The sequence below is a fragment of the Parasteatoda tepidariorum genome, chromosome 5 (genome assembly GCF_982258835.1).
Source record: "Parasteatoda tepidariorum strain Cologne lab strain chromosome 5, Ptep-v5.0, whole genome shotgun sequence".
NCBI lineage: Eukaryota > Metazoa > Arthropoda > Arachnida > Araneae > Theridiidae > Parasteatoda > Parasteatoda tepidariorum.
The window spans coordinates 88,015,590-88,041,597 of record NC_141759.1 but is presented as its reverse complement, the minus strand read 5'-3'; the positions used below and the strand labels follow the sequence as shown (position 1 = coordinate 88,041,597).

The following is a 26,008-nucleotide window of genomic DNA, read 5'->3' as shown; positions in this document are numbered from 1 at the left end:
AAATATGCAAGCATAAAATTATAAATATTATCATAATTCTATAACATGCTTTACTTGAGGAACTAAATGCGCACACGTATTATCTCGCATTTGGCTATGCCAGGGATGGGCAAATTACGGCCCGCGGGCCAACTGTGGCCTGCCGGAAGGTTTTATCCGGCCCGCGGATATAATTTTAATTTGCCGATCAGTGGCAATATACATAAACAATATACATCCATTTTCTTGTCAACTATTTAAATTTATTTCTGTTTTTCCTTTTTTAACAAAGTACTGATGACCTTTTTACTTTCTCTATTTTTGTTCTACAAAACATAAATTGATGGAAATAGTTAGCACAGACAGCTTCAATTGGTAAAATGTTGAAAGCAGAAGCTTTTCATAGAATAGTCTTAGATTGGCTCTAACTAGCGTTTGTCTTTCTCGAGGAATCTAATATAGGTAAATTGTACTTCACATTTGGCAGACTACGCATTTTAAGATCCAGCGAGCGGACAATTTAACAATCATCTGGAGCAGTTGTTTCTAAATATGCCAAAGTTTTACAAATCATTACCAAAAGCTAGTTTCCAAAATTTAATATTTCATGCCCAGAAAATCAGCTCTATGTTTGCTTAATCTTATATATGTGAACAAGAGTTTTTAACTTTGAACCTTAGAAAGAATCATTTCAGAAGTGGACTAACAGAAAAGCATTTAGCCTTGTTCCGTAAAATAGGCACATCTCGCTTCGAACCTTAATATAAGGAACTTTTAAAAACGAAATCGCAATTTCATTCATCTCACTAAATATTTAAATTAAAACTTGTATATCGCTTTTTTTTTTAAATTTTGAAAGTTTTATTTGTCCCACCAAACATTTTTTTTCTCGATTTTTGGCCCTCGACCAAAAAAGTTTGCCCATCCCTGGGCTATGCTAATAGAAGAAGAAAGCTAAGCAATTAGCCTCCCTGCAAGCTATTCATTTTTACCTTTTTTTAAATCATTTATAGTAATATGCATGATAATATCAATAGAAAAGGGTACTGAAAGTTACTTAATAAAACGTGTGTGAGCCTGATTTGCTGTGAAATTTCGCAATAATGTATCTTATTTTGTATTCTCAATTTTATAGCTCTCAAAAAGTTCCATTTATTGTGAAAGATCTTCGTCTGCCAGCGTTTTGCTCCGTCGTGGATTCTCAGCTATACAAACCTGATTCAGAAGACATAACTTATCCTACTACATTTTGCAAGTACACCTTTGTTTTTATACACTTCGTATATCCAAAACGTTTATATATTATAATAATAGGCCAATAAGCTAATTTCAAGAACGAAAAATTGTTCAAAAATTGTTGCAAGTACATCTTTGTTTTGATACAGTTCGTATATCCAAAATGTTTATATATAATAATAATAAGCCAATAAGCTAATTTCAAGAACGAAAAATTGTTCAAAAATTGTTGCAAGTACATCTTTGTTTTGATACAGTTCATATATTCAAAATGTTTATATATAATAATAATAAGCTAATTTCAAGAACGAAAATTTGTTCAAAAATTGTTGCAAGTACATCTTTGTTTTGATACAGTTCGTATATCCAAAATGTTTATGCATAATAATAATAAGCCAATAAGCTAATTTCAAGAACGAAAAATTGCTCAAAATTTTTTGCAAATACATCTTTGTTTTAATACACTTCGTATCCAAAATGTTGATACATTATAATAAAAAACCAATAAGCTAATTTCCAAAACGAAAAAGTGTTCAAAAATTTGTTCAAAATGTATCAACTGTACCATTTCCGATTAATTCATCTGAAAAATTGTTCAAAAATTTCAGTTTGATCTCACTGGTTTTACTGGAATTATGTAAATTGATACAAATTAAATAGATACTAAATGTACAAAGTGTTTTCGAAATATGGTGAAATACGAGACAGCAAAATTTAACATTAAGTGGTCCAGGTTTTGGACAGCTCTTCTGACCAAATTATATGGGCCATATTTCCCCGATTGCAGCTACCTCCAATATTTTTCGGGTCAAAAAACCAAATCAGTCTTAAAAAATTGTGTTTATTCAGAGAAAGTAAGTTTTTGTGCCTGATTACCGTAACTTAAAATATCATCCGCACTAATTAATAAGCACATTTGAAGTCACCCCCTTGTCAGGGCTAAAGAGAATAGAAGGGCTGGTTCACTTCTTTGAAGTATCTCTCGCCGCGCCGATCCCCCGACGTCACTCTAGTGACGTCACTTTGGCGCAAAGCTCGCACTTTTACTTCAAGAACGGAGCGTTTGGCCTTACTAGCTCTAACTAATATTGGATCATTTCTTTTTGAGAGATATTCTAAGACATTTGTTATTTTCTATAATGACTTTCCTCAGTTTTTGCAGTGAATTTACAAGAATTTAAAACTATTATCGAAATGCCAGTTTGCGCGATTGCAACTTGCAAAAATTCTGATACAAAAACAAAAGGAAAATGTATAATTTTTCGCGTGTACCCTAAAGTAAATGAACAACTATGTAAAGAATGGATTCCGAAATGACACAGTTAATATAAAACAGCAATACGTTTATTCTGTCGTAAAGAACTTTTATAAAAATTCATTATCTAAATAGAAACCGCCTCGTTACTTCATAAAGAAAGGCAGGTGAAAAGAATTAAAAAATGGATAAAGTCAAAGAAAATTAAAATGTAAATAAAAAGTATAAATAAAATATATAGTATATAGTTGAAATTCTCCTAATTTCATAACATATTTTTTAATGTAGTTATTCTAAATATTTATGATTTTTTTTTAAGAATTATATTCTCTTCAATTTAAATATCTATAAATTATATCATCATAAATTTAAATGTCTATAAACAATTGTAAAATTTCTAGTTTCATTATGAACCTAAATTATTATTTTGTTTCAGTAATTAGCGTTTAAGGTTGATGTTTCCTCATGATTAAGTATGAACAAATTGCTATTAACGACATATTTTAAAATCAGGGATTCTAAATTTAACTTAACTTATCGTTATAAAAGAATATGTAGATAAAAAAAGTGTCGATATATGCCTTCATTTTTCTTAATAGTTAAAGTTAAAACTGAACTTTTTAAAATAAAGTATTTATCGTGTCATTTTCACCAACTAGCAAAACATTTTTATAAGGTTAAAATGGTATTTTTTTTAATATATTAACCAAGAAAGTTTTTTTTTGAACTATGTTTATGAACGGAAATAATGTGTTAATTACGTAAAGTTTGAAGGCTAATGACCAGAAAAAGTCTAACTTATTTTTACAAAGAGAAAGATGCGAAGTTATCATATCTTTGCTTGCGATCTCCGAGATCTGTGGACACAGTGACGTCATGAGGAGGGAAATCGTAGCTTCAGCTCTAAGAGCGGAGTGAACTAGCCCTTCTATTCTCTTTAGCCCTGCCCCTTGTACTATTAACACATTGCTGACCAGCAACTTCTTTGAAAATAAACCCCATGTGCCCGGCTATTGCTTTGAAAGCCGATGTGGAAGTAAAACAATATAAATAAACTTTAAAGTTTTTTAATTTTTAATGCCGTGTGTTAAAAAGTATGACTATCACCTACGAGTAATGGTTCACAAGTTTTGCAAACATGTACAGTTTCGTAAAATTATAATAAATTGGTACAGAATTAAATAGTAAAACTTGAAAAATTAGGAAAACTACGCCCACTTTTTAAAATAGTCACCACGAGATCACCGTAAACGAAAACTCGAGTTAACTCATGACCGGTCACCAACGTTTGGCCACGAAAACACGAGTTAACTCGTGACCGGGTAGCAATGTCTTAAGATGGAATTCTAGATCGTGAAGATCCGTTCATTAGTTCAAAAGTTATTCAGGGTGGTCCATTTTTTATTTTACACACTGTCCATTTTTTATGTTACATTAATTGCTTTATAATTTTGCAATTGCTTTATAATGTTTAGATTATGATCTGTATTTGAGCACGTTTCCCGAAGAATACTTCTTTCATGCGGATAAAGTCCAAATTAACGCTATAGTTCATAATAGAAAACAAATCCCTTCACCATTCAGAGATGGAATCATTCTTAAAGGAGGCTTCGCTTACAAAGTCCATATCTCTATGGTAAGGCTTTACCTCATTTATCGGCAGAATACAATTAACCCATACAACATTAATTAAACTCGTTATTTTCTAACATCAGCTAATATCTTTATTTTTTTTTTTAATATTTATTTCAATTTTAATATTTATCTCGACAGGCTTGTATCATCAGTCTTCCTTGACCTTAAGTTAGAGAGGTCCAGTGTTCGAATCTCGGAGAAGGCATAGATATTCTTAGCTTTTCTTTTCTGTACTACCTGTCCTTCTTACTTGGGGAGAAATGTTGTCCCACCTACTATGTTGCCTCTTAAAATAGTGGTCAGCAAATCTGTTTTTCTGATACCCTAAAAACAAAAGTCAATATCCGAGAGGGAATTGGAAAAAAAATTTAATATTTATAAGAATAAAACATGGGCGGGGCCTTCTTGGGCATGCCACACGCTCTTTAGTATTAAGGTAGGGGAAGCAGGTCTGAAAGTTTTAATGTTTTCAATTCTCAGCAACTCTATTAAATGTTTTGTAGAAAGTAAGCGGTTAATATCCCTGATGCAGTACCACAATTAACAAGAATGAATTGACATAATAAATTTCCTTTTGGTCCCCCCCCTCCTGGCTGAGCCATCATGTCCTACACCAGAAAGCCTCCACACGGGATTTTAATCAGAGATTCCCTTGCTCCGGACAGCAAATATATATTTTAAAGTGGTAGTTTATCAATTGTGATTCTTGGTTTAATAAATTCAATTTAGTAGATCAACCACTATTTCTAAATAATTCGTAGGCTTATATAATTCACCACTTTTTAGTACTTATGTCATGCTCTACATTTTAAAAAGCAAGCAAAATTAGTCATATATTAGCAAAATTTACTTTGTAGTTATTTACCGTTTTATTAATTATTTTGACTTGTCCGGAGCTGTTGGCATCTCTGTTTTATGAGTAGTCTGAGCAGACTATTTAAAATTAAACGAATTGTAGACATGAACTCAAATTCTATTTTAAAAGTGCCTGAGAGAAATATATCATATATATTTGAGAATTGAATCTGTAATGATTGACAAGTAAATAAATCAAACCAATCATATTCATAAATTAATCAAAATTTTAGGCATATTACCACTTTCTAATTTTTAATAGATTTTGTATTAAATGGCTCTTTTGTAAACTGTATTATCTTCATAATGGTCTGATCGGACTACCTATCAAAAACCGTGTGCAGGATTGCAGTTATAGAGGACGTTCGCAAAGATGCCAACTGCTCCGGACAAGACAAAATAATTAAAAAAAACGGTAAAGAACTACAAATTAAATTTTGCAAATATTTGACTATTTTTGTTTGCTTTTTAAAAGGTACGGCTTGATTTAAGTATTGTAAAGTGGTGAATTATATAAGCCTACAAATTATTTAGAAATAGTGGTGGATAAAAATCCACTAAATTGAATTTATTAAATCAAGAATCACAATTGACAAACTACCCCTTTAAAATATATATTTGCTGTCCGGAGCAAGTTGGCATCTCTGCGTTGGCTGAGCGGTCTCGCCGATCCGTCAAACGCTCTTTAGGGTGAAGGTTACTGGCTCTAATCCCACCGTAACCCCCTGGATGCTTCTTTGTAATATCCTAGATTATCGCCAGCTTATGCTATCAGTTCTTAACCATAACAAGGGTTTTTAAGTGATACTTTGTATTGAAAACACCAGCCTGCATGTGCCCCCGGATGTCCTTCTCTGACTCTTGATATTTATTCAACATAAACTTATAATCCGTGTTTGCAATGATCACACAAATCTGAATAAGTATATGTAACAATAAGCGATTTAAAAACAGTAAAAAAAAACAAGTATAAATTAAGGAAAGTACGAGGATTTCACAAAATATTTCAATTTTAAATTACACAATCTAAAGTTTGAAGTGAATCGATCTAAAAGTTCTTGAGAAATGCAAAATTTAAAAATACGACTTCTTTGAGATGAAGAAATGCGTAAAAAGAGAAATTAACATTTAAGGATCCGAACTTTGAACTGCTCTCTTGAGCGTATTTTCCAGATTGCCGATTCGCCATTTGTTTTGAGGCTCAAGAATCCAAATCCGTTAATTAAAGAAATACACATTTATTGAGACATTTTTGCGACTGATTTCTTAACTCATTGATGATCTTTTATCTTTCAGAAAATGCTCAACATGCAAAATTTTAACTTCTTAGGTGCTTATCTGCAAGCTGCAGAGTGGCCATCATATCATTTTTTATTATAAACACCACAGTAAATAATTCTTGATCTAATTATCAATTGTTAATTTTTTTTTTCATTTTACCATACTCCCCAAAACTTTTTCTACATATCCACCTAGTTCTTATCATTTAAGCCAAGAAGTTTTAACGCAGCAATTCAAATGTAACGTAAAGTAGTACATCCTAGCCAGTGGCTGCAGGGGAATTGCTTATAATGTTCTAATATAAAGAGGTTTAATATAAATATAAATTCTAAAACTATGCTTTATTTATGGAAGTCGAAAGTGGCTTAGGTAGAATTATTAGAAGAGCGTTCGTCTCACAAAGAGGTGGCCAGATTAGAATCCCAGCGGATTCTACTCCCGGTTCATACTGATCGCAGTGTTGACGCAAAACGTCCTCAGTAGTAAACGGGTCATAAATTAGAATCCCCCTCGACATCGAACTATCCGTGGGGTTTTTCGTGGGTTTCCTCTCTATCTAATCCAAATGCAATCTAGTTCCATCAAAAGTTCCGTAAGTTTGCCGCAATGCTTGATCCAGAAGCAAGGCAGGCTTGATTTATGATAAGGTTTGAGATGCCAGGCTTTAGAGCATTCAATGTTTAAATATTTCTCTGTGTGTTTTCTTTCCATAAGAATTGCCTATTAGAATAACGAGTTAACGAAACTTGAAATAAATATAAGCTCAAATTTAATAATATCTCATAATTTACTTATATTGCAAAAAGCTTAAATGCATTTCCTAATGAATAACATGTAAATTTAAGGACCAATGGGGACCCAACAGTTCTGCATCTAGGGCTGCTGTTTTCTAAATCAGGCACTGCCCAGGTAATGATTTCCTTGTCTTCTGGATTGGGTTCAAAATTACAGGGCCCTGGAGTAAAACCTTGATAATCATGAAATCCGAACAGCGTCGGATTTCAACGCCGGCTTTAAAATAAAATAATAATTCTACCTGAGCTGCATTTGTTCAGGGGATAGAGTGCTCGCCTCTCAATGAAAGACCCAGCTTCAAATCTCAGTGAGGACGGAACGATACCATTCCTGCCTCGTTGCCGACCACAATGCTGACTAAATATTCTCGTTTATTGACTGATTACAGGTTGGAATCCCCCTTATACCAAACAGCAGACCGCTTTTGATTTTCGTGGTTTTCCTCTCCACGCAATGCAAATTCGGGTTAGTTTCTTCAAAAAGTCCTTCGCGTAGACTAGTTTGTCAAAATGCTTCATCCAGGAGCCCCCTTGTTTTCTGGATTAGGCTCAAAATTACAAGGTTTTGGAGTTGAAAATTGTTAATCGTGAACACATAAAATTGGGTCACCTGCTCAACTCTGGTTACAAAAAGAATAATTTTATCTATTTTGGAAAAAAAATCACTGATTCCAAACATCTCTTAACGAGGTTGATTACTCTGTAGTTTTATATATGCTATTCCATTGCGGCTTTTACACCAGAACTAAATCGAAATTGTATAAGGCTTAACCACTAAGAAAATGTAATCTTTTTTTTATTTTTTTAGACTGAGATAAGTCGTTTACCACATCCCTACAGCACCAATTGTACAGATTATATCAGTAAATGGAGAAAACAAAATGGCACGGGACCATTAACAGAACTTGTAAGTAAAAATAGGGATTCGTTTCTACAGTTTGCAATTCTACATTTATTGTAATTTTATTTTTATAGTTTTACTGCAAATTATTACATTTTTTTAAATTTTTTTAACTCTAGATAACTAAACTTAATCGGAGTTACTTTTAAAAAATCATTTGACTTAATAGACTACGAATTTAAAATATTCATATTTTTGTAGTTCCTTTATTTATATCAAATGAATCGGTGTAACTTAAAGAAAGAACTCTTTTGTTAGATATTTTAATAGATAAATTTTAGTATAAGGGTGATTCTGACGAAATATGACAATTCACTGTCCCTTGCTCCAAGATCTAATATTATAATACTAAAAGAACTTTTTAAAAAAAAAATTTATAAATAGTATTGATGTTAGCATTTTAAAATGACTTTGCACTAGCATTGACTGTTTTGTATAGTTAAAAAATTTAATTGAACTTCAAAATTTCATGTTTCTGGCATGTCCCAAATTATGTTTCCAGTAATAACTAGCTTCAAAACTTCCCATAAATTTTTAAATGTCTAATTTTTTTTATCTCAACCGGTGTAAGCATTTCTAGAATTTACAAAAGAAATTTTTTAAATAATTTCCTCTGTCAATAATTTTTTGTCCCAAGAAAATCTGTCATTTTCCTGGCAACTTTTATTTAGTGGTTTATAACCAAAATAGATAGAGCCAGCAATCAATATCTTATATTAATAGATTGATTAGATACCGTCCGATATGAACATGTCTTGTTGCATGAATAAAGAACCAATTTTCTGGTTTAAAATCTATTTCAAAAAATTTTTCAGGGTGAGTTGGTTTTTGTGTTGTCATTTTCCTGGCTTCTTGAAATCATTAATAACATAAACTGCATAGATTTATCTAAGTTATTTTAAGAAATACTGTTGTTTTCTGCAGAATATAAACGTCTTAGGCCAAAATATTAAATTAAAGTTATATGCTACAAAATGTCGAATTTGTCATTATCCTGGCTTATGAATGCAAAAGACATTGAAGTGTTACCAGAATTTTTTTTAACTGCTAATACTGTAAAGAGGGAAAGCAAATATTAACCTAATACCAAGTTTATATATGATTGTAATATGCTTGGATGTAATAAAAGTTATTTATTTATTTAATGATTGATTATTATACACAATTTTATTCTGTACATATCAGCAACAAAAAATTTTTTGATTCTTTCTACAGTGGATAAAAAGAATTAATTTAAAAAATTTATTGTCCATCTAACATAAAGGCTTAAGTTGAGTTACTTACTATAAACTTACAATGACTGTTTTTTAAACTTCTAAGCTAATATGTCATTTTCCTGGCATTCAATATTTGGTGAATTTCTATTTTATTTTCCTTCTCGAGCAAATGTCAATAAACTACTTTGCTGTCTGTAAGATATTAATAAGTGTAACTAAAGAAGTATACAAAAAAATTTTTTGATTATTTTGAAGACTTTAAATTTTAAGAAATTTTTTGGTCCGAATTGTCATGTTTAAAAAGAATTACCCATAAACAAGTGATGAAATTTAACTTTTGCAATGTTGGTGGGTGTTAAAATGTTACGATAGCATTCCGACTTAGCAAAACTGGTACAGATATCACGAGTCTAGTTCCAGTTTATTCAGTTATCCAAAATTAGAATAAATTCATATTTCTTTGGTGTAATGATTGCTTAGCATTACCTTTTAGTTATTAGTATTTAATTATTCGAAATTAAAAGTGAAATGTGACTGTTTTAGATCGCCTATGCAAGTATTTTAAAGTCTCTTCAATTCAATGGAAATAAACGTACCAAGAAATAACAGATGAAAAAATTTCACTTAGTAATTTTTTCTGTCAAATATGTCGAAGCTGCGAAAAAGGCAATGAATTTAACTAGAAAAAAAACGCAATAGTATCGTACAGTGCGGGAAAAAAACGGATTACTCAGATTAACTTTTGATCTAATGAACGGATCTTCAAGTTCTAAGACTCAATATTAATGGTTCTAAATAGTGACCACAAATGTGATAATTAATTAGTGCAAACGATATTTCAAGTTACAAAATCAGAAACAAAAACGTACTTTCTCTGAATAAACAGCAGCATGAAAATGTTGCATCTCAGAGATTTCTCAGAAACTATTCAGTTAATTTCACTCAAATTTTGTATTTTTCTGTGTTAAATTACATTCTTTGAAATGACATAATAAATTCTATACCTTACAATTCAAACTTTTTTCGATTATTATTATATAAAATAATAAAAAATAAATATTTACTGCAGTTTATTTTTTGATTAGAATTGTTTTTGGACTAACAAATTTTATCATTGTGAGTAAATAAAGATTTTTTTAATTCGCTTTAAGACTTCTTGAGGTATGGCGAAATACGCAAAAAATGAAATTAACATTAAAGGGTTCCAAACTTTGGTTCTCTCTTCTGATCAAACTATGATGACTATATCTCCAAGATTTCGATTACCCCCTATATTTTGGGATCACAAATTCTAATCCATTGGAAATTATGTATATGTTTATTCTGAGAAAGTGCAGTTTTGTATCTGATTTGGTAACTTAAAATATCGTCTGCTCCTATTAATTAGCATATTATAGGTCACCCTCTAAAACCATGAATATTGAGTCCTCGAACATAAAGATCCGATCATTAGATCAATAGTTATTCAGGGTGGTCTTTTTATGGCACATTGTACAAAGAAGAAGTGGTTTATAAAAAATTTTATAAAGATTTTCTTAATTCAAATTCGAATATGGACTTGTAAAGTACAAAATAAAGTTTACAATCTCTTTAAATTATCCAGAATAAACGTGATAGTCTGCAAAACAAACAACAGGTGAAAAAATTTTGATTTAGTTTCCTTTTTTTTAAATTCAACTTATGCGAACAACTTCTCGTGAAATACGAAAAAACGAAGGCAAAGAACTTTAACTAAAGCTTTCAGTGGTAGGAGGCGTTAAATTGGCAGGCCTGAAAAAGTATCGTTTCCAATTTATCAGAGATTTTTGAGAATAATTTTGCTAAAAGAACAATTGGAGAAAAGTATTAAAAAATTATTTTTTTTAGGAATGCATTGAACATTGCAAGTTAAATACACTGCTCTCTGCTGGTAAATGCATTGATGAAAATGTTTACTATTCTCATTCATCTGAACATTTATGTGGATTTGGTGAGTTATTAAGCAAATACACTATATTGTAGTTGAATTCCGGTTGTTTGTCAAAATTTTTCAAGTGGTATATATATATATATATATATATATATTATGCTGATGACAACCAAAACAATATTGAAATGAATGAGGAAAAACTGGACCCTACCTCGTTATTTTTAGGTCAATAGAAATGCACTGAGAACAATAGAATACTGTAACACCAACATTAGACATACTCAAAATAAAATCAAAATCGCCACTAAACTACAGCTGATAAGTATAGTTGTAACATTTTAGCAAGCAGCATTATTAAAAATTATTACCTTTTCACACACATGCGTTCTCATTTTTGATTGGCTGTTTTGTGCCTTACTAACCGTAAATCTTCTGTGATTGGTGATTTGAAATTTCCAAACCCACTGCTTTATGTTTTCATTTTTATATTCTGAGAATGAAAATACATCAAAAAGAAAATAAATTTTTTTAGCTTGAAACGAAGATTTTGAGCATATTTGCAAGTGGTACGAGTTATAGAGATATATTAATAATTAGAAGTGTAAAAAAGAGAGTTTTGGAATGTTTTGTAAGAAAGTTTGCTACAAGTTCTTTAGGTTTCTGATGATGCTTGTCTGCTTAACATATAGTGCCTAACTTAGCCCCAAGCCCATACAGATGTTGCCAAAAGAATAATTAAATACTCGGAGATTAGCATCGATGCCAACCTGAGGATTCTAGCTAACCACACTTTTAGAGCCAAGTTGGCTCAGAAGATAGAGCGCTTGCCTCCCAATGAGGTGACCTGGGTCAGAATCCCAGCAATGGCTGGTCAATACGAATTCCTCACCGACCACAGTGGTAAACGGATCACGGGTTAGAGCAACGTCTCCTATAACTGAAAGCCTCCGCACGGTTTTTTATAGGTAGTCCGAAAAGACTACTGTGAAGGATATCCACTTTTCGAACGATTCATTTAATACAAAATCTAGTTAAAATAAAAAAGTGGTAGCAAATATATGACTAAAAAAATTTTTAATTTAAGAATGTTATTGGTTTACCTCATTCACTTGTCAACTACTACAGATTCAATTTTTAAATATATATGATAAGTTTCTCTCAATTACTTTAATAAAAGGTTTTGGGTTCATTCGCACAACTGGCTCACTTTTTAAATAGTCTGCGCTGACTACTTATAGAAGACCGTGTGGAGGCTTTCTAATGTAGGAGGTGATGGTTAGAGTCCCCTTCCGTCTGACTACCCGTGTAAGATTTTCGCATTTTTAATCACCATATGATGCAAATGCGTGTTAGTTCCATCAAGTTAGTTCCACCATGTCTCCCAATACTTGATCCAGGAGCTCCCTTGTCTTGTGGATTGGGTTCAAAATTACGAGGCAAAATTGCGAATTGAACATTGGCTGTCGTAAACTCAATATTGAGTCGGCTGTTCAACGACGATTATAATATTAGAAATGACAGAGAAATATCAAACGGTTTATCTTTCCAGCAGAGTCATCATCATCATCAGTGGTGGATCCAGCGGGGGGGGGGGGTCATGACCCCCCCCCAAATTGAAAAAAAAAACATTTTTTTTCAATAGTTTACAAAAGAAATAAATATTTTAAAAATTATTTAAGGTGGCATATACACCTAGGTAGATCGGAAAAATCGATTTTTTTCCCCTTTAATTACGTTCTTCACTGTTTCAAGAATCATAATTCAAAAGATTAAAACGAAATTCGTCATAGTTTCATTGTCAACATTAGCATGAACCAGTAGCAAACAGAAGCAGGACTTGAAGTGCCCGACGGTCTTTCCAAGATTTATTAATGCCTGTGACATCTATTTGTACCCATTAATCAATATGTTGTTAAGAATTTTAATAACTCTGCCAGTTGGTGCAGCAACAGCAGAACGTTCCTTTTCAACTCTTCGACGTCTCAAAACTTGGCTTAGAGCAACTCAAAATCAAGAACGATTAAATGGACTCTCATTCATCGAGAAATTGATTTGGATGTTGAAAAAATCATTCACAGATTTGCCACAGTTTCTAAAAAGCACATTACGTTTATTATTTAAAGGTTTTGGATACTTGAATTATTTATGTTTATTTAAAAAAAAAATTTATAAAAAAAATTAATTGTGGGGGGGGGGTCTGAGTTTGAGCCTCCCAGGAAAAATTTCTGGATCCACCCCTGATCATCATGCATTTTTAAATGAACGCTTGAGGATGTTTAAGGGTTTTTTTTCACAAAGGGATTAATCTGGTAGCTACTTTTTATCTGGTAGCTACTTTTATGAATTCAAACTCAATTCTTGTTTGAATAAATTTGATCTAAAATGACTTTGACTTCCATTTTGCTTAAATAATTTAAACATACATATTGAAGATCTACTACTGATGACTGGGCTAAATATAACATAAAATATCTGCTTTCAACGTCAATTCAAATCTTATTTTATTACAACTAAGTGACAGCTTCTTCAAGGAGCGTAAAAGTTAATCGTACATATTTATTTAAGATCATCTCCGAATAATAGACTATACTGGCAGAGGAATCATAAATAAAGAAACAATAGCCTTCCTGATGATCGACATATCCAAAGCATTCGATAAAGTATGGCACACTGGTACAATATATAAACTCATACAGCTGAATTTTCCACCCGGCATAATCAAACTCCTATCCTGCTATCTTTCTAATAGAATTCAAATCACCATCAAAAACAAAAAATCCACAAAGAGAAACATCACAGCCGGAGTACCACAGGGCAGCATTCTGGGACCGATATTATACATATTATACACTTATGATTTTCCTATAAGCAAAGCCGATTATAACAGCATAACAGCCTATTACGCAGACGATACCGGTATTATTATTAAATCCAGAAACCCAAATCATGCTCTTCAAAAACTACAAGACCATATAGACGAAATAGAAGACTGGTGCTTAAAATGGAAAACTGCAGTAAATGCTGGAAAATCACAAATATTAATTATACAAAAAAGAAGAATTTAAATACTTCCACAACTTCAACCAAAAATGTTCAACATACCAATACCAATAGTTAAAAAGGCAAATTATCTTGGCCTTATAATCAATAGCAAACTCACCAGGAATGATCACATCAAAAGCACAATAGATAAAGCAAATGTAGCAATAATAGCCATACAACCATTAATATATAATCAGAATATGTCACTTAAACTAAAGAAGCTACTATATACAGCAATGATCCGCCCAATACTTACCTATGCCTCACCTGCCTGGACAACGATACCTCAACATCTACTGAAGAAATTAAACCAATGCTAAAACAAGATCCTTAGAAAAATAACCTATGCAGGATGGTTCATCCGGAATACCAATATACATGCAGACCTCAAAATACCAACTCTATCACAGCATATATACAAGCTAAACGCTGATTTTTTCGATAAAGCCATAGAATGTAACACAGCAAATTTTAATGAAATCTTTAAATTTGAAAATTATATCAAAGATAAAAACTACAGACCAATAGCTGCACATTTCACCTCCGACGCCTCATATCATAACAATCAAAACAAATAATTTCATCAACCTTTCTGAAAATAACGTTTACTCATGCTGATACAATTCTGAACAACTCCAAAATCAAACAAACACAGTTTAGAGCAAGCTGCTCAATTTATTTTTCATTCCTTTTTAGTTATTCAAGGAAAGAGCTTGAAACATTCATAAAAGCAACTCCATTGCCTGCTTACCTCATTGCTCAATCAAAACTGTTCTAAAATTCCAGATGAATGGGATAGGGGCCGCTTCGCGGCCCAGGTGCCCAATAAAGTCAAAACAGTAGGACTACTATTTAAGATCATATTATTATTTGATGGTGATGAAAGCGATTGCGAATCAAATTTATTAAATAAAAAAAAAATAACATTTTGTATTTCTACCACTTTAATTATTTGAGAAAAATATCCTCTCGGAAACAGTAGAAATTGGCAAGTATGGGTTAGTAATTTTCACTAAGGCCAGTATGTTAGTAAAAATGAGAAATAAAACGTGTCGAACAAAAACGCAATCGTTAACAAGAACAATATTTTTGGATTTTATAAATTTTTTCCCCGATAATTCGTGTTTACAAAATGAAGAAATTAAGTGAACATAAAGAGTATCTACCATTGACAAGAATCTCATACTGAAATACCTCTTAATGATTCTATTAATGACAACTTTATGAAGAGAAAAAATGATTTCCTTTCCCATTCTCTATAACCAATTACAATTCTTCGATACTTATATATAAAAATTGTTTGGCATCACTTTTATTACAAAAAAAAATTTAAGAAATGTAAAAGAATAAGTATACCAAATTAGATACTGAATGAGAAAAAGCCCGTAAGGCCCAGTCCCACTACAACGAACGAACCAAATTAACTTGGATTCTGCAGTTGTCTGATAGTCTACAACAGTGGTTTCCAACTGGCGGCCCGCGAAGCCTTTTTTTGTGGCCCGCGAACTAAAATATATTAGCAGTCATTTCTTTGCGGACAATTTTCGTAAAAAATCAATATGGGTTTAAAATACTTTTCTCGTTAATAAAATCCTAATTTCTTCGTTTCTGTGAAATTTATCACACCAATGGTGCAAAAAAATTTATTTCTCTGGCTTAGCATCCGAGAAAATATTTATTCAAATACGAAAATAATCGTGCATTTTCTTTTTTATTTCATTTTTTTTTTTGTATTTTGTGAATATAATTTAGCATGTGTGTATGAGAAATTTTCTCAAAGAAATTCTCCGATTTAACTTTTTGAAACCACTCATTTTGGACGAAAATATTTACACACACATTTGTAAATTTTAAATTTAAAATAAAAATATCTATTCTCTGGTAGTTGCAGCAGACAAACCTCAATTTTATCATTAAACATTTTGAGTGCTACTTTGTAAGTTTTAATATCAACCTTTTTAAAGTTTTATTTCTTAACAATTAGAAATCTGTTGCACATTAATTATTTAATACATGGGTGCACATTAAAGTTATTGTAGTCCGAATTTTTTAATATGCAATTAAATATTTTTAAAAATCTACTTCTTATTTTAATTTGTAATTCAATACTTTTGTTTTGTGCAACTTGGTAAAAATCTGACAGTAATATTTAATGTTCCTTCAAACATAAAAGAGCCCTACATAAAATTTTGATAAAGTTGCGGCGTGCCATTTGATTTGTGTTTTTAATTGTGGCCCCCGGCCTCATGTAAATTAGAAACCCCTGGTCTACAAGCTTAAAATTTTGCTGATCATTGTTGGCATAGATCACAATATTAACTATCTTCTACGTAACACTTTTTAAGAAAGACAACTCCTTTTTTTCAAAAAAAAAACTTGTGGTAGATAAAAACAGAGATTTGATTAAATCCCTACGGTAGATAATCAATTTATGGAAGATGTTAAAATAACTTCATAGAATGTGATGTCCCTAAAAAAAGTAAGTTATTTGATCAAATCCCTTAAATGTTTTACTCGAATAAATTGAATAATATTGTTTGGATGTAACGGTCAATGCAGTCATTTAGCTAATATTAATAATCACCTGTTATTATTAACAATAACGAAGTCGGTTAAAGTGAATATTATTTTGGGCAAATTAATTGGGCCACAATGCGACACTATGATCTATTGCAGTTATTCGATTCCTCAATATAAAAAAATTTGCTACCACTTTTATTACAAAAATAATTTTAATAAATACAGCACCATAAATAGTAATCAAATGTGCGTTTTACTTAACTTTTTTTGTGTTAGAATAGTGCTAACTATTGTTGGCACAGATTCAAAAATTAACCTTCGTCCACTTCGAGTTCTTTAACCCTTTTGAAGGCCGTGGTAAGCGTACTTACCACCACGTTTTACCACTTTTAATTTAGGTTTCCATTTTTCAATAACTTCAGCTTTCTTGAAGTGAGTTTGAATAAAATTGGTAACCATTTGCCACTTTTAAAAAACGTATAAAAGTTATAAAATACATAATTCCTTTTGAAGTTTGTAGAATTTAAGGAATTTATTTTATAAATAAAGAAAAATAAAAGTCAGTAAGTTCCTAATAGGTCATGTTAAATATATTTACCACCAAAAAAGTGGCATTTTTATAAACTAAATTAGTTTTTTTTTTATATCAATTACAGTTCTTAAAACAATTTCAATTCCAAAAATACTTTAATTTACCTTTACTAGAAATAAAGGGCCCGTTAAAGGATGACGACTCTATTTTTTTCTTTAAAAAAAACTTGTGGCAGCACAAGAGTTTCACGATCAGGATTTACTTTGAAGAAACATGGTAGTTCTGTCTATCATAAGAAATTTGTCGAAAAAGAGATATGAAAAAAACAGAGATTATTAACAATATTATTATTAACAATGTTATTATTAACAATAACAAAGTCAGTTGAAGTGAATATTATTTTGGGCAAATTAGGGGCCCCCAATGCGGCACTATAGTTTATGTTATTTTATAACCGTCGTTCAACAGTCTACACAAATTTTCGGGTTTACGGCTACTAATGTTCAACTCTGTAGCCTTGAGTTTTTGAACCCAATCCAGAAGACAAGGGAACTCCTAGATCAAGCCTTGGGAGAATTTTTCCATAGTGGAGAACTTTTTTGATGGATACAAAATACGCAAATCTCACACGAAAACCTCCCACTGTTCGCCTGACAGCAAGGGAACTCTAACCCAAGATCCGTTTCACTGCACTGAGGATATTTCACGTCAGCACTGTGGTCGGTGCAAGCCGAATGCGGAATTAATATCGACCAGCCATCACTGGGATTCAACCTGGTTCACCTCATTGGAAGGAGAGCGCTCTATCCCCTGAGCCATCATGGCTCATTTGGCGCTATATGTAATTATGTATGTATACATATAATAGTGAGTTAAAAATCGTTATAATAAGGAAATTCTTTTTTTAATATACTGCATTCATACAAGGCTCTTAAATCTCGCCTTAATATTAACTCAAGATATTCAAACTCGGTCACGTATATTATACTGTAGTACCATACGAGGCACTATAATACCATACCAAAAGAGATATTATATCTATCAGAATTTGTCAGATTTACCAGTTAATTTACCAGTTTACCATTAATACTAACCAATGAAATTTAGTTAATGTAATAATTTTCCAACTCATTTCGATGGAATGTTCCAATACGCATGTGTAATGGTAACAATACCCTTCAAACAACTAAACAATGTCAGTTGTTTGTAAACTTAGCATGGGGAAATCTGCACTTAATATGCGTTGTTATTTTACTGCACGAATACTTTGTGCTAAAAAGTTTTGATTCTTTTTGAAGTTATACTTCTTATGCGACTTCCAGCAAGGTTGCGGTAAACGTTTAACGCTACATTTTTATTGGCCCGGAAATCACGTGGTAGGAACCAGTTTTCCCTCATTCATTTCCATATTGTTTTGGTTCTCACTAGCATAAAAATAATAAAAGTCATAAAAGTATTGTTTTTCTATAAATATTTTTTTAGTTTGATTTGATACACATATAATTTAATAGGATAGTATTTTTTATTTTCAAATTTAGTGGATAACAATTGTAAAAAATGAGTGAAAACAATCCCACGGACAATGCGACGGATTTAAGGTTATGTCAAGGTACGTCTCTTGTGAATATCAATTGATTGTTAGGTTTTCTCTTTTGAAATTACATTATGACGCATTCACATACATTATTAATACAAATGCATTTTCCATGGCGAGACCATGAGGCAACCACGAGTACTGGTTCAAGAGGTCCACGAGGGAAAAATGCACAATATTACCGTGATTACAGAGCACGGAAAAAAAGTCGTTGAATACAACTAGTGATCCTTCTACGACTGCTGATTCTTCTACAATTAACGTCGCAGGTTACGAAGTTTAACTTCTTCCGCGCGGAAGGACTCCACTCACTATTTTTTTAAAATTCTTTTTACGTTTTTATTTTTTTAAAAACCGTTAACCTTAAAAATAAACACAACAATGAGTGTTGTGTTTTCCTGGCAAATGCATCCCGATCAGTAACACTTAACCTTAAAGGGTAGGGTAGGATTACTGCGCAGTGGCACTTAACCTCAAAAATATCAGTATTTGGAATACAGGGCAGAAGCATTTAACATTAAAAACACACGAATATAGTGCAAACAGGGCAATGGTTATCACTTCCCTTGATTAATCTGACTGTTAAAAATAATAAACAGCGATTATAAATAGACGCATTTCATGCACCAATATTTTCGTGAATACTTTGTAACGAGCCGCGATCGCTCAGGGGATAGAGCGTTCGCCTTCCAATGTGGCGAACCCGGTTCGAATCCCAGTTGATACGAATTCCGCATCCGGCTTGCACCGACCCCGGTGCTCACGTGAAATATCCTCAGTGGTAGACGGATCATGGGTTAGAATCCCCTTGCCGTCAGGCTAACCATGGAAAGTTCTCGCAGTCTTCCTCTCCATGTAACGCAAATACTGGGTTAGCTCCATCAAAAAGTCCCCCACGTAGGCAATTTTTTCCACTACTCAATCCAGGAGTTCCCTTGTCTTCTGGTTCAAAACTACAAGGCTACGGAGTTGAACATTTGTAGTCATAAATCCATAAAATTGGGTCGGCTGTTCAACGACGGTTATAAAATAGAAATAATACTTTGTAACGGAACCGTGATGGCTCAGGGAATAGAGCGTTCGCTTTCCAATGAGGTAAACCGGGTTCAAATTCCAGCGATGGCTAAACGATACGAATTCCTCTTCCGGCTTACACCAACCACAGTGCTGACGTGAAATATCCACAGTGGTAGACGGCTCATAGGTTAGAGTCCCCTTGCCGTCTAGCTTATCTTGGAAGGTTCTTGTGGTCCTCTTCTCCATGTAATGCAAATGCGGGTTAGTTCCATCAAAAGTCTGCCACGAAGGCAAATTTCTCCTAATACTTGATCCAGGAGTTCCCTTGTCTTCTGGATTGGTTTCAAAATTACAAAGCTACGGAGTTGAACATTAGTAGTCGTATTAGTAGTCGGCTGTTCAACGACTGTTTTGAAATAAAATGAAATATTTTGTAACGATATTAAAATTTATGATCTCAAAATTACAAAAATTATCCTTCATTAACACTTATGATGATATTCTAAAAAAAACTCTTTTAACTCTTCCCGGTGCAATGTATCCAATCTGGTTTCGATTCTCAATTTAAGAGTATCTAGCCTCTGAGTAGAAAAGTTGTTAATCATATACTACAATTTGTTGCAGGTATTGAAACAATAACCAAGGATGTTATTAAAGAATGCAGCTCTAGATGTAAACCTGCCTGTTTGTAAGTAATACTTATATTTATAATATTTTTTTAAGCAGCAGAAACCCAAATATACTTTATTCCGTAACATAATCGTTTTAATAGACTAGTTTTTTTTTAATTTTTGGAATAATATGGTGAGCAGGTTTATTCACACCTGTCGAAATAAAGTTACCAGACCTATGAATATATATATTCATAGTTAGGTATTAACTGTTTGAACACCAATGCTTTAATTTTGGAACATGTGTATTTTTCAAAATGTTAAAGACTCCTCAATTCATTTATTCTTAGAATATTACGTATAATAGAACCTAGTACAATAGAGCCGAGTAGAAGCTGTAAAGATGTTTTATTACAGAAATAACAAAATATTTTAATGATATTTATTTCAGGGAGCAAATATATGAAATGAAATATGAAGAAATGGAATTTAACAGCCGTATTGTAAGATTGTTTATTCTTTATTAGATTTTATTTTAACTTTATTTATTTAAATTTAGTTAGATATAATTAATTCAATAATGAATCAAGATATAATAATGAAATCAATTAAAATTTGAAATTTATTTACATCTACTCTAGCAGCGTTTATATATATATATAAATATATATATATATATATATGTATATATATATATATATATATATATATATATATATATATATATATATATATATATATATATATATATATATATATATATATATATATATATATATATATATATATATATATATATATACATATACTTCGTTCTTTGGAATAGTTTACGATAGCTAAAAATGTTTTTGTTACCAGTTTTTACTCTTTTCCGTTGTGATATATATAAACATTCAGCCCTGAGGGCTACTGCAGAAAAGTGAAATGCTTCTGTTATTTATCACTCAAAAAACTCTTAATAAATTGTGGCAGATTTGCAAAATTGTATAACATTTTCATGGAAGTCAAAACACTGAATAAGTTACTGTTAAATTACTACTACTACCGTAATTATTATTACTATCATTATTATTATTACTATTTTTTTTGTCGTATGCCTGTTTAGGCAGAGAGGGTGCGATTGTTCTGTTTTTCAGTGGCGCCATCTATGGCCAGGAATTCGACTTCTGCCACGCCATTCACACAACCACAACCCGTTTATAGGGCGGGTCACATTCACACACAAAGGAGAGAGAGAAAGAGAGAGCCTTGCCCAGGATTCGAACCCAGGACCTTTCTGATGCAAGGTCAGTTCCCTGCCCCCCTACACAGCCAGTCGGCCATTATTACTATTATTAACAAATAAATAAACAAGGTTACATGGTAGAGAAGACACTTCATAATTTTTGCTTTAACTGCAACTTTAGATTATTTTTTTTCGTCCTTTTTAAAAAATAGGAGTTACTAAGTTTCGAATAAGTATGCATATTTTAGGAGTAACTTTTAATTTACCTTTCTTCAGTTAACGTACATAAGAGAACAAATAACTACACCTCCTACATAGTTTCCTCCAGTATTCAAACTGGTTTAGATGTATCCAGCCCCGCTTACCTCAGTTAGATTTTGATCGTGTTTTTGTTTCTTCTCTGCTGAATTATTCATTTGCATTGTGTATACTTTTCTTAACTTTAATTTTAATCAATATTTATTAAACCAGATATCAAAGAGATCACTCTTAATAAAACATGTATGGCAAAGATGCCAACTGCTCCGGACAAGACAAAATAATTAAAAATTCGGTAAAGAACTACAAAGTAAATTTTGAAAATATTTGACTATTTTTGCTTGCTTTTTAAAAGGTATGGCTTGATTTAAGTAGTGTAAAGTGGTGAATTATATAAGCCTACAAATTATTTAGAAATAGTGGAGGATAAAAATCCACTAAATTGAATTTATTAAATCAAGAATCACAATTGACAAACTACCACTTTAAAATATATATTTGCTATCCGGAGCAAGTTGGCATCTCTGGTATGGGAATGGATTCAACTTTGTTTAGAAAAGAAATTTTCTGGAATAATTTTCAAAGTTTAAGATTATTCATGTATCTATTTGAAAAGTATTAAACATCTTATGAGAAGATTTCTTTTATCATTATAGTCATTTTATCTATTAAGCTAATGATTTGTAAACAATTTTTAGTGTAACGAGAGTGATGAAAACTGTCGGTAAGTATCATAATATTCTCAATTCCCTTTTGCACCAATATTCTTTTTAATATCATATTTTATTATTATTATCTCTTTTATTTGGGAAAAAAGATGCTTATTACTGTTTCATACCTGGAAGCTTTTAGTTCTTTCGAGTATGATTTTTCCCAGTGGTAGCAATTTTAGGCAGTGACATGCACTGTATTTGAAGTTTTCACACTGATATGTAACCATATTAGTATATATATTTAAATTTCTTAAAAATAGTGATGGTCAAAAAGATAATAAATTAAGTTTATAAATGTAAGGAATGTATATAGCGCATTCATTTACTACCACTTTAAATGAAGAAATAAAATGTTACGCTGTTTGCATCTTCAAATAATATGGTAACATAAGCATTTCATTTTTGGCTTAGGTTAAAACTTTTATTTAATGCACATATATTACCGTCTCTTGTTTAAAATATTATATAAATATTTGATTCCTAATTAATTTGGTAGCGAAATAACGTAATAAAAATGTAAGTTTTTTATGCATATACAGATCTATCTTTTTTCTACGTTTTTTATTTTCAAAATAGTTATTTTACTAGTAACTAAGTCTATGGTAGTTAGTATTATTCTTTGTTTTGTAAATTTGCTTCAGTATTCCGCACAACTGTATTGACAAAATTACCAAAAATTCTGAAAGCTTTAATTTTTAAATGTCTACAACTCTTTAAATTATTTTGAAAAAAATCGTTGTAGTATGCAGTCTGTAGTAAACGCGTAAGCTACAAGTACGTAAAACCATATAATAATTTAAAAATACGAAAAAAATTAATCGACCCGGTGGAAAATTAAAATCTCCATAGTCGATATTAATTTTCCGACGAATCGGTTAATGCCGCTTTGCTGCAGCGTACCGAGATCTGCGTGATTTCCAATGTTTTATGTATATATGAGGGAGTGTGTACTGTATGGTATATATGATGGGATATTTCACTCTACTAGCTACCCCCTAATACCCCTATTCTAATAGCTTCAAGCGAGACACGAAAATTAAATTTGGTATAATAACTTAGTTTTCAATTTTCTAAAAGAAGATAAAGTAGTGCATTAAAAATACATTTATTAAAGTTTCTTTTCTTTCAGAACAGAATTCATCCTGCTCAAGATATCTTTCCGAAGATTTCGCCTCACTAAACAGATATATGAGCCAAAATACACAGTAAGGTTTTAATAAACACAAAATTTATGTCTAATTGACTATAACTTTTTGAAATTTTAACAGAAGCTGATTCTATAAACATTCATCAACTCTAAACTCAAATATGCTGCACTTTTATTTTTAAAAATGGCACATTAAATAGTCATAATAAAACTGCACATAGCTATCCTACCATAATGTTGCTCATCACAAAATGTTTCTATACAATGTTTTTAAACAATTTTCATGATGTAACAATTTTCATGATGTTTTCATATGGGCCGCTGCGCTGCCCAGGTGCCCAGTTTTTGGATAATAAAAGCAAAAGCAGGCACATAGCTATCCAATCAGCAGAAAACTCGTGATATACTTTCCCGAATTTCCTAACCACTGTTTACGATTTGAGTGTTTAATGCAGAAAAAGAACAAAATTGTTAAGTATGTAAGTCACAAACTGGAAGGTCTAAAATAATGGTTGCTGTAATTCAAGGTAAAAAAAAATTTTGTAAGGTACTACTCAACTTCTCCCGACTGAAAGTCTGAAGATCTCCCATGGAACAGAAGTAAACCCATTTCTGATGAAGGGAAATTGGAGAAATGGCATCACTCACCCATAACCACCCCCACCTAAACTAATCTTCGTAACCACAGTAAGCACCAAATTTATCTTCGTAATCGTCTTATCTTCGTAACCACCAGCCACCGAGCCAGATGTTTGAAGAAAGTCACGTAAAAATCGAATGGTGAATAAGTTGCAGCTTGTGAGCCACATATAAATATTTTTTTTTTTTGAAATTTTTTTTCAAAGTTTAACGACCACTGGACTAAGATAACAAACTTGTTTCTGTACTCATTTTATTACTAGTCTTGCAAAACTGTTATAGTTATGAGCATAATCAAAAAAATTTTATTTTGAAATAACCAGTAAGTGAGTAACTATATGTAATTAAGCTAAGTCCTTATTATCTAGCCCATAATCATTATCATACGAATATAGCCCAGTCTTTTATTTTAATCCTGATTTCCATTTTATTGTTTAAGTTGTATATATCCTAAGCTAAAAGGCAAACCTAGAGTCCTCATAGTCATAGTTTGTAGCTGCTCAAGGCATATAGTTCCCGAAATGGTTTTTGACTTTTTCATATTGATTTACCAAATAATGTTTAGGTTATTGATGGTTTAAGAGCTTACAACATGTATAGGCCTGCCAATAATTTCGCTTTTTACAAAATATTTTGTAAAAACTAGGAAGTATTTGTTGTTTAAAAGTATTCATTGTTGTTTAGAAGTACGCATTGTTGTTTACATATTCATATATTACATCGTTCATTTCTTTCTGCAGAGTATAGAACTGTTTAGTTACATTGGAGGATTTATGGGATTATGGCTGGGTCTGAGTCTAGTATCATTTTTCGACTTTTTGGAATCACTATGTTTACTGACGTACTTTCCATTGAGACGAAAAAGTAAAAAGAAACTCTGAAAGTGCTCATATGACAAGGAAGACATTAAATGTCCTTTTACTTAGCGGTACAGTTTGCTTTGAGAAAAATCTAAAAAAAAATGGAAGTGTATGTATTTATTCATTACATCCTGAAAATTAATAAAATTAATGAATTGTAACTACATATTTTACTGTTTTCTTATACATAATCATTCACACACAGTTTATGAAATTAGAGATCTTTATTTTTCAAAAAACAATTTACGTATTAAATACACACAAGGGTTAGGCATGCATATGGTAATACTTATATACTAATTCTATGTAAACAATCCTTTTTCAGCAACAAATATTTTGGAAGATTTTACTTGGGAAAAACTGTAGTCACAACTTGAAAGATCAATCTCTTAGAGAAAAAAAAAAGCTTGAAGCTTGAAGACAGCAATTGAGAAGAAAGCTCAATTCAAGGCAATTTTGAAGCTCAAGCTTGTTTTGAATTGAGAGCTGGGTACCTGACCCGCGAAGTGGCCCCTATCCCATCCCTCATGTACTTTTCTATTTTGAATTGGTTCTTTGTGGTCAGCGATCTATGTTGTTGTTGCGTCCAATCCTTCAAGATCTAGCAACAGCTATATCATATCCATGAGACCATTTACCCTAGTACAGTCCAGCATCAGAAGTGGACTTACATGTACATCTTCCTGAGCTAAACCATCACCTCCTACATCAAAAAGCCACCACACGGTCTTTTATAAGTAGTCCGCGCAGACTATTTAAAGAGTGAACCAGTTGCGCGCATGAACCCA

General features: G+C 31.8%; 1 protein-coding gene across 1 annotated transcript; it reads left to right on the top strand.

Moving 5' to 3' along the window:
- The first annotated feature begins 395 nt into the window (after positions 1 to 395).
- On the top strand, positions 396 to 25,260 carry LOC139426501 (uncharacterized). The gene is made up of 9 exons (XM_071185664.2): positions 396 to 1,234; positions 3,946 to 4,106; positions 7,844 to 7,942; positions 11,020 to 11,122; positions 20,392 to 20,455; positions 20,830 to 20,881; positions 22,560 to 22,585; positions 23,704 to 23,779; positions 25,101 to 25,260. The coding sequence occupies exons 2-9, from the start codon at positions 4,104 to 4,106 to the stop codon at positions 25,239 to 25,241; spliced, it is 564 nt and encodes a 187-aa protein (XP_071041765.1). The 5' UTR covers positions 396 to 1,234; positions 3,946 to 4,103; the 3' UTR covers positions 25,242 to 25,260.
- Positions 25,261 to 26,008: the final 748 nt, after the last annotated feature.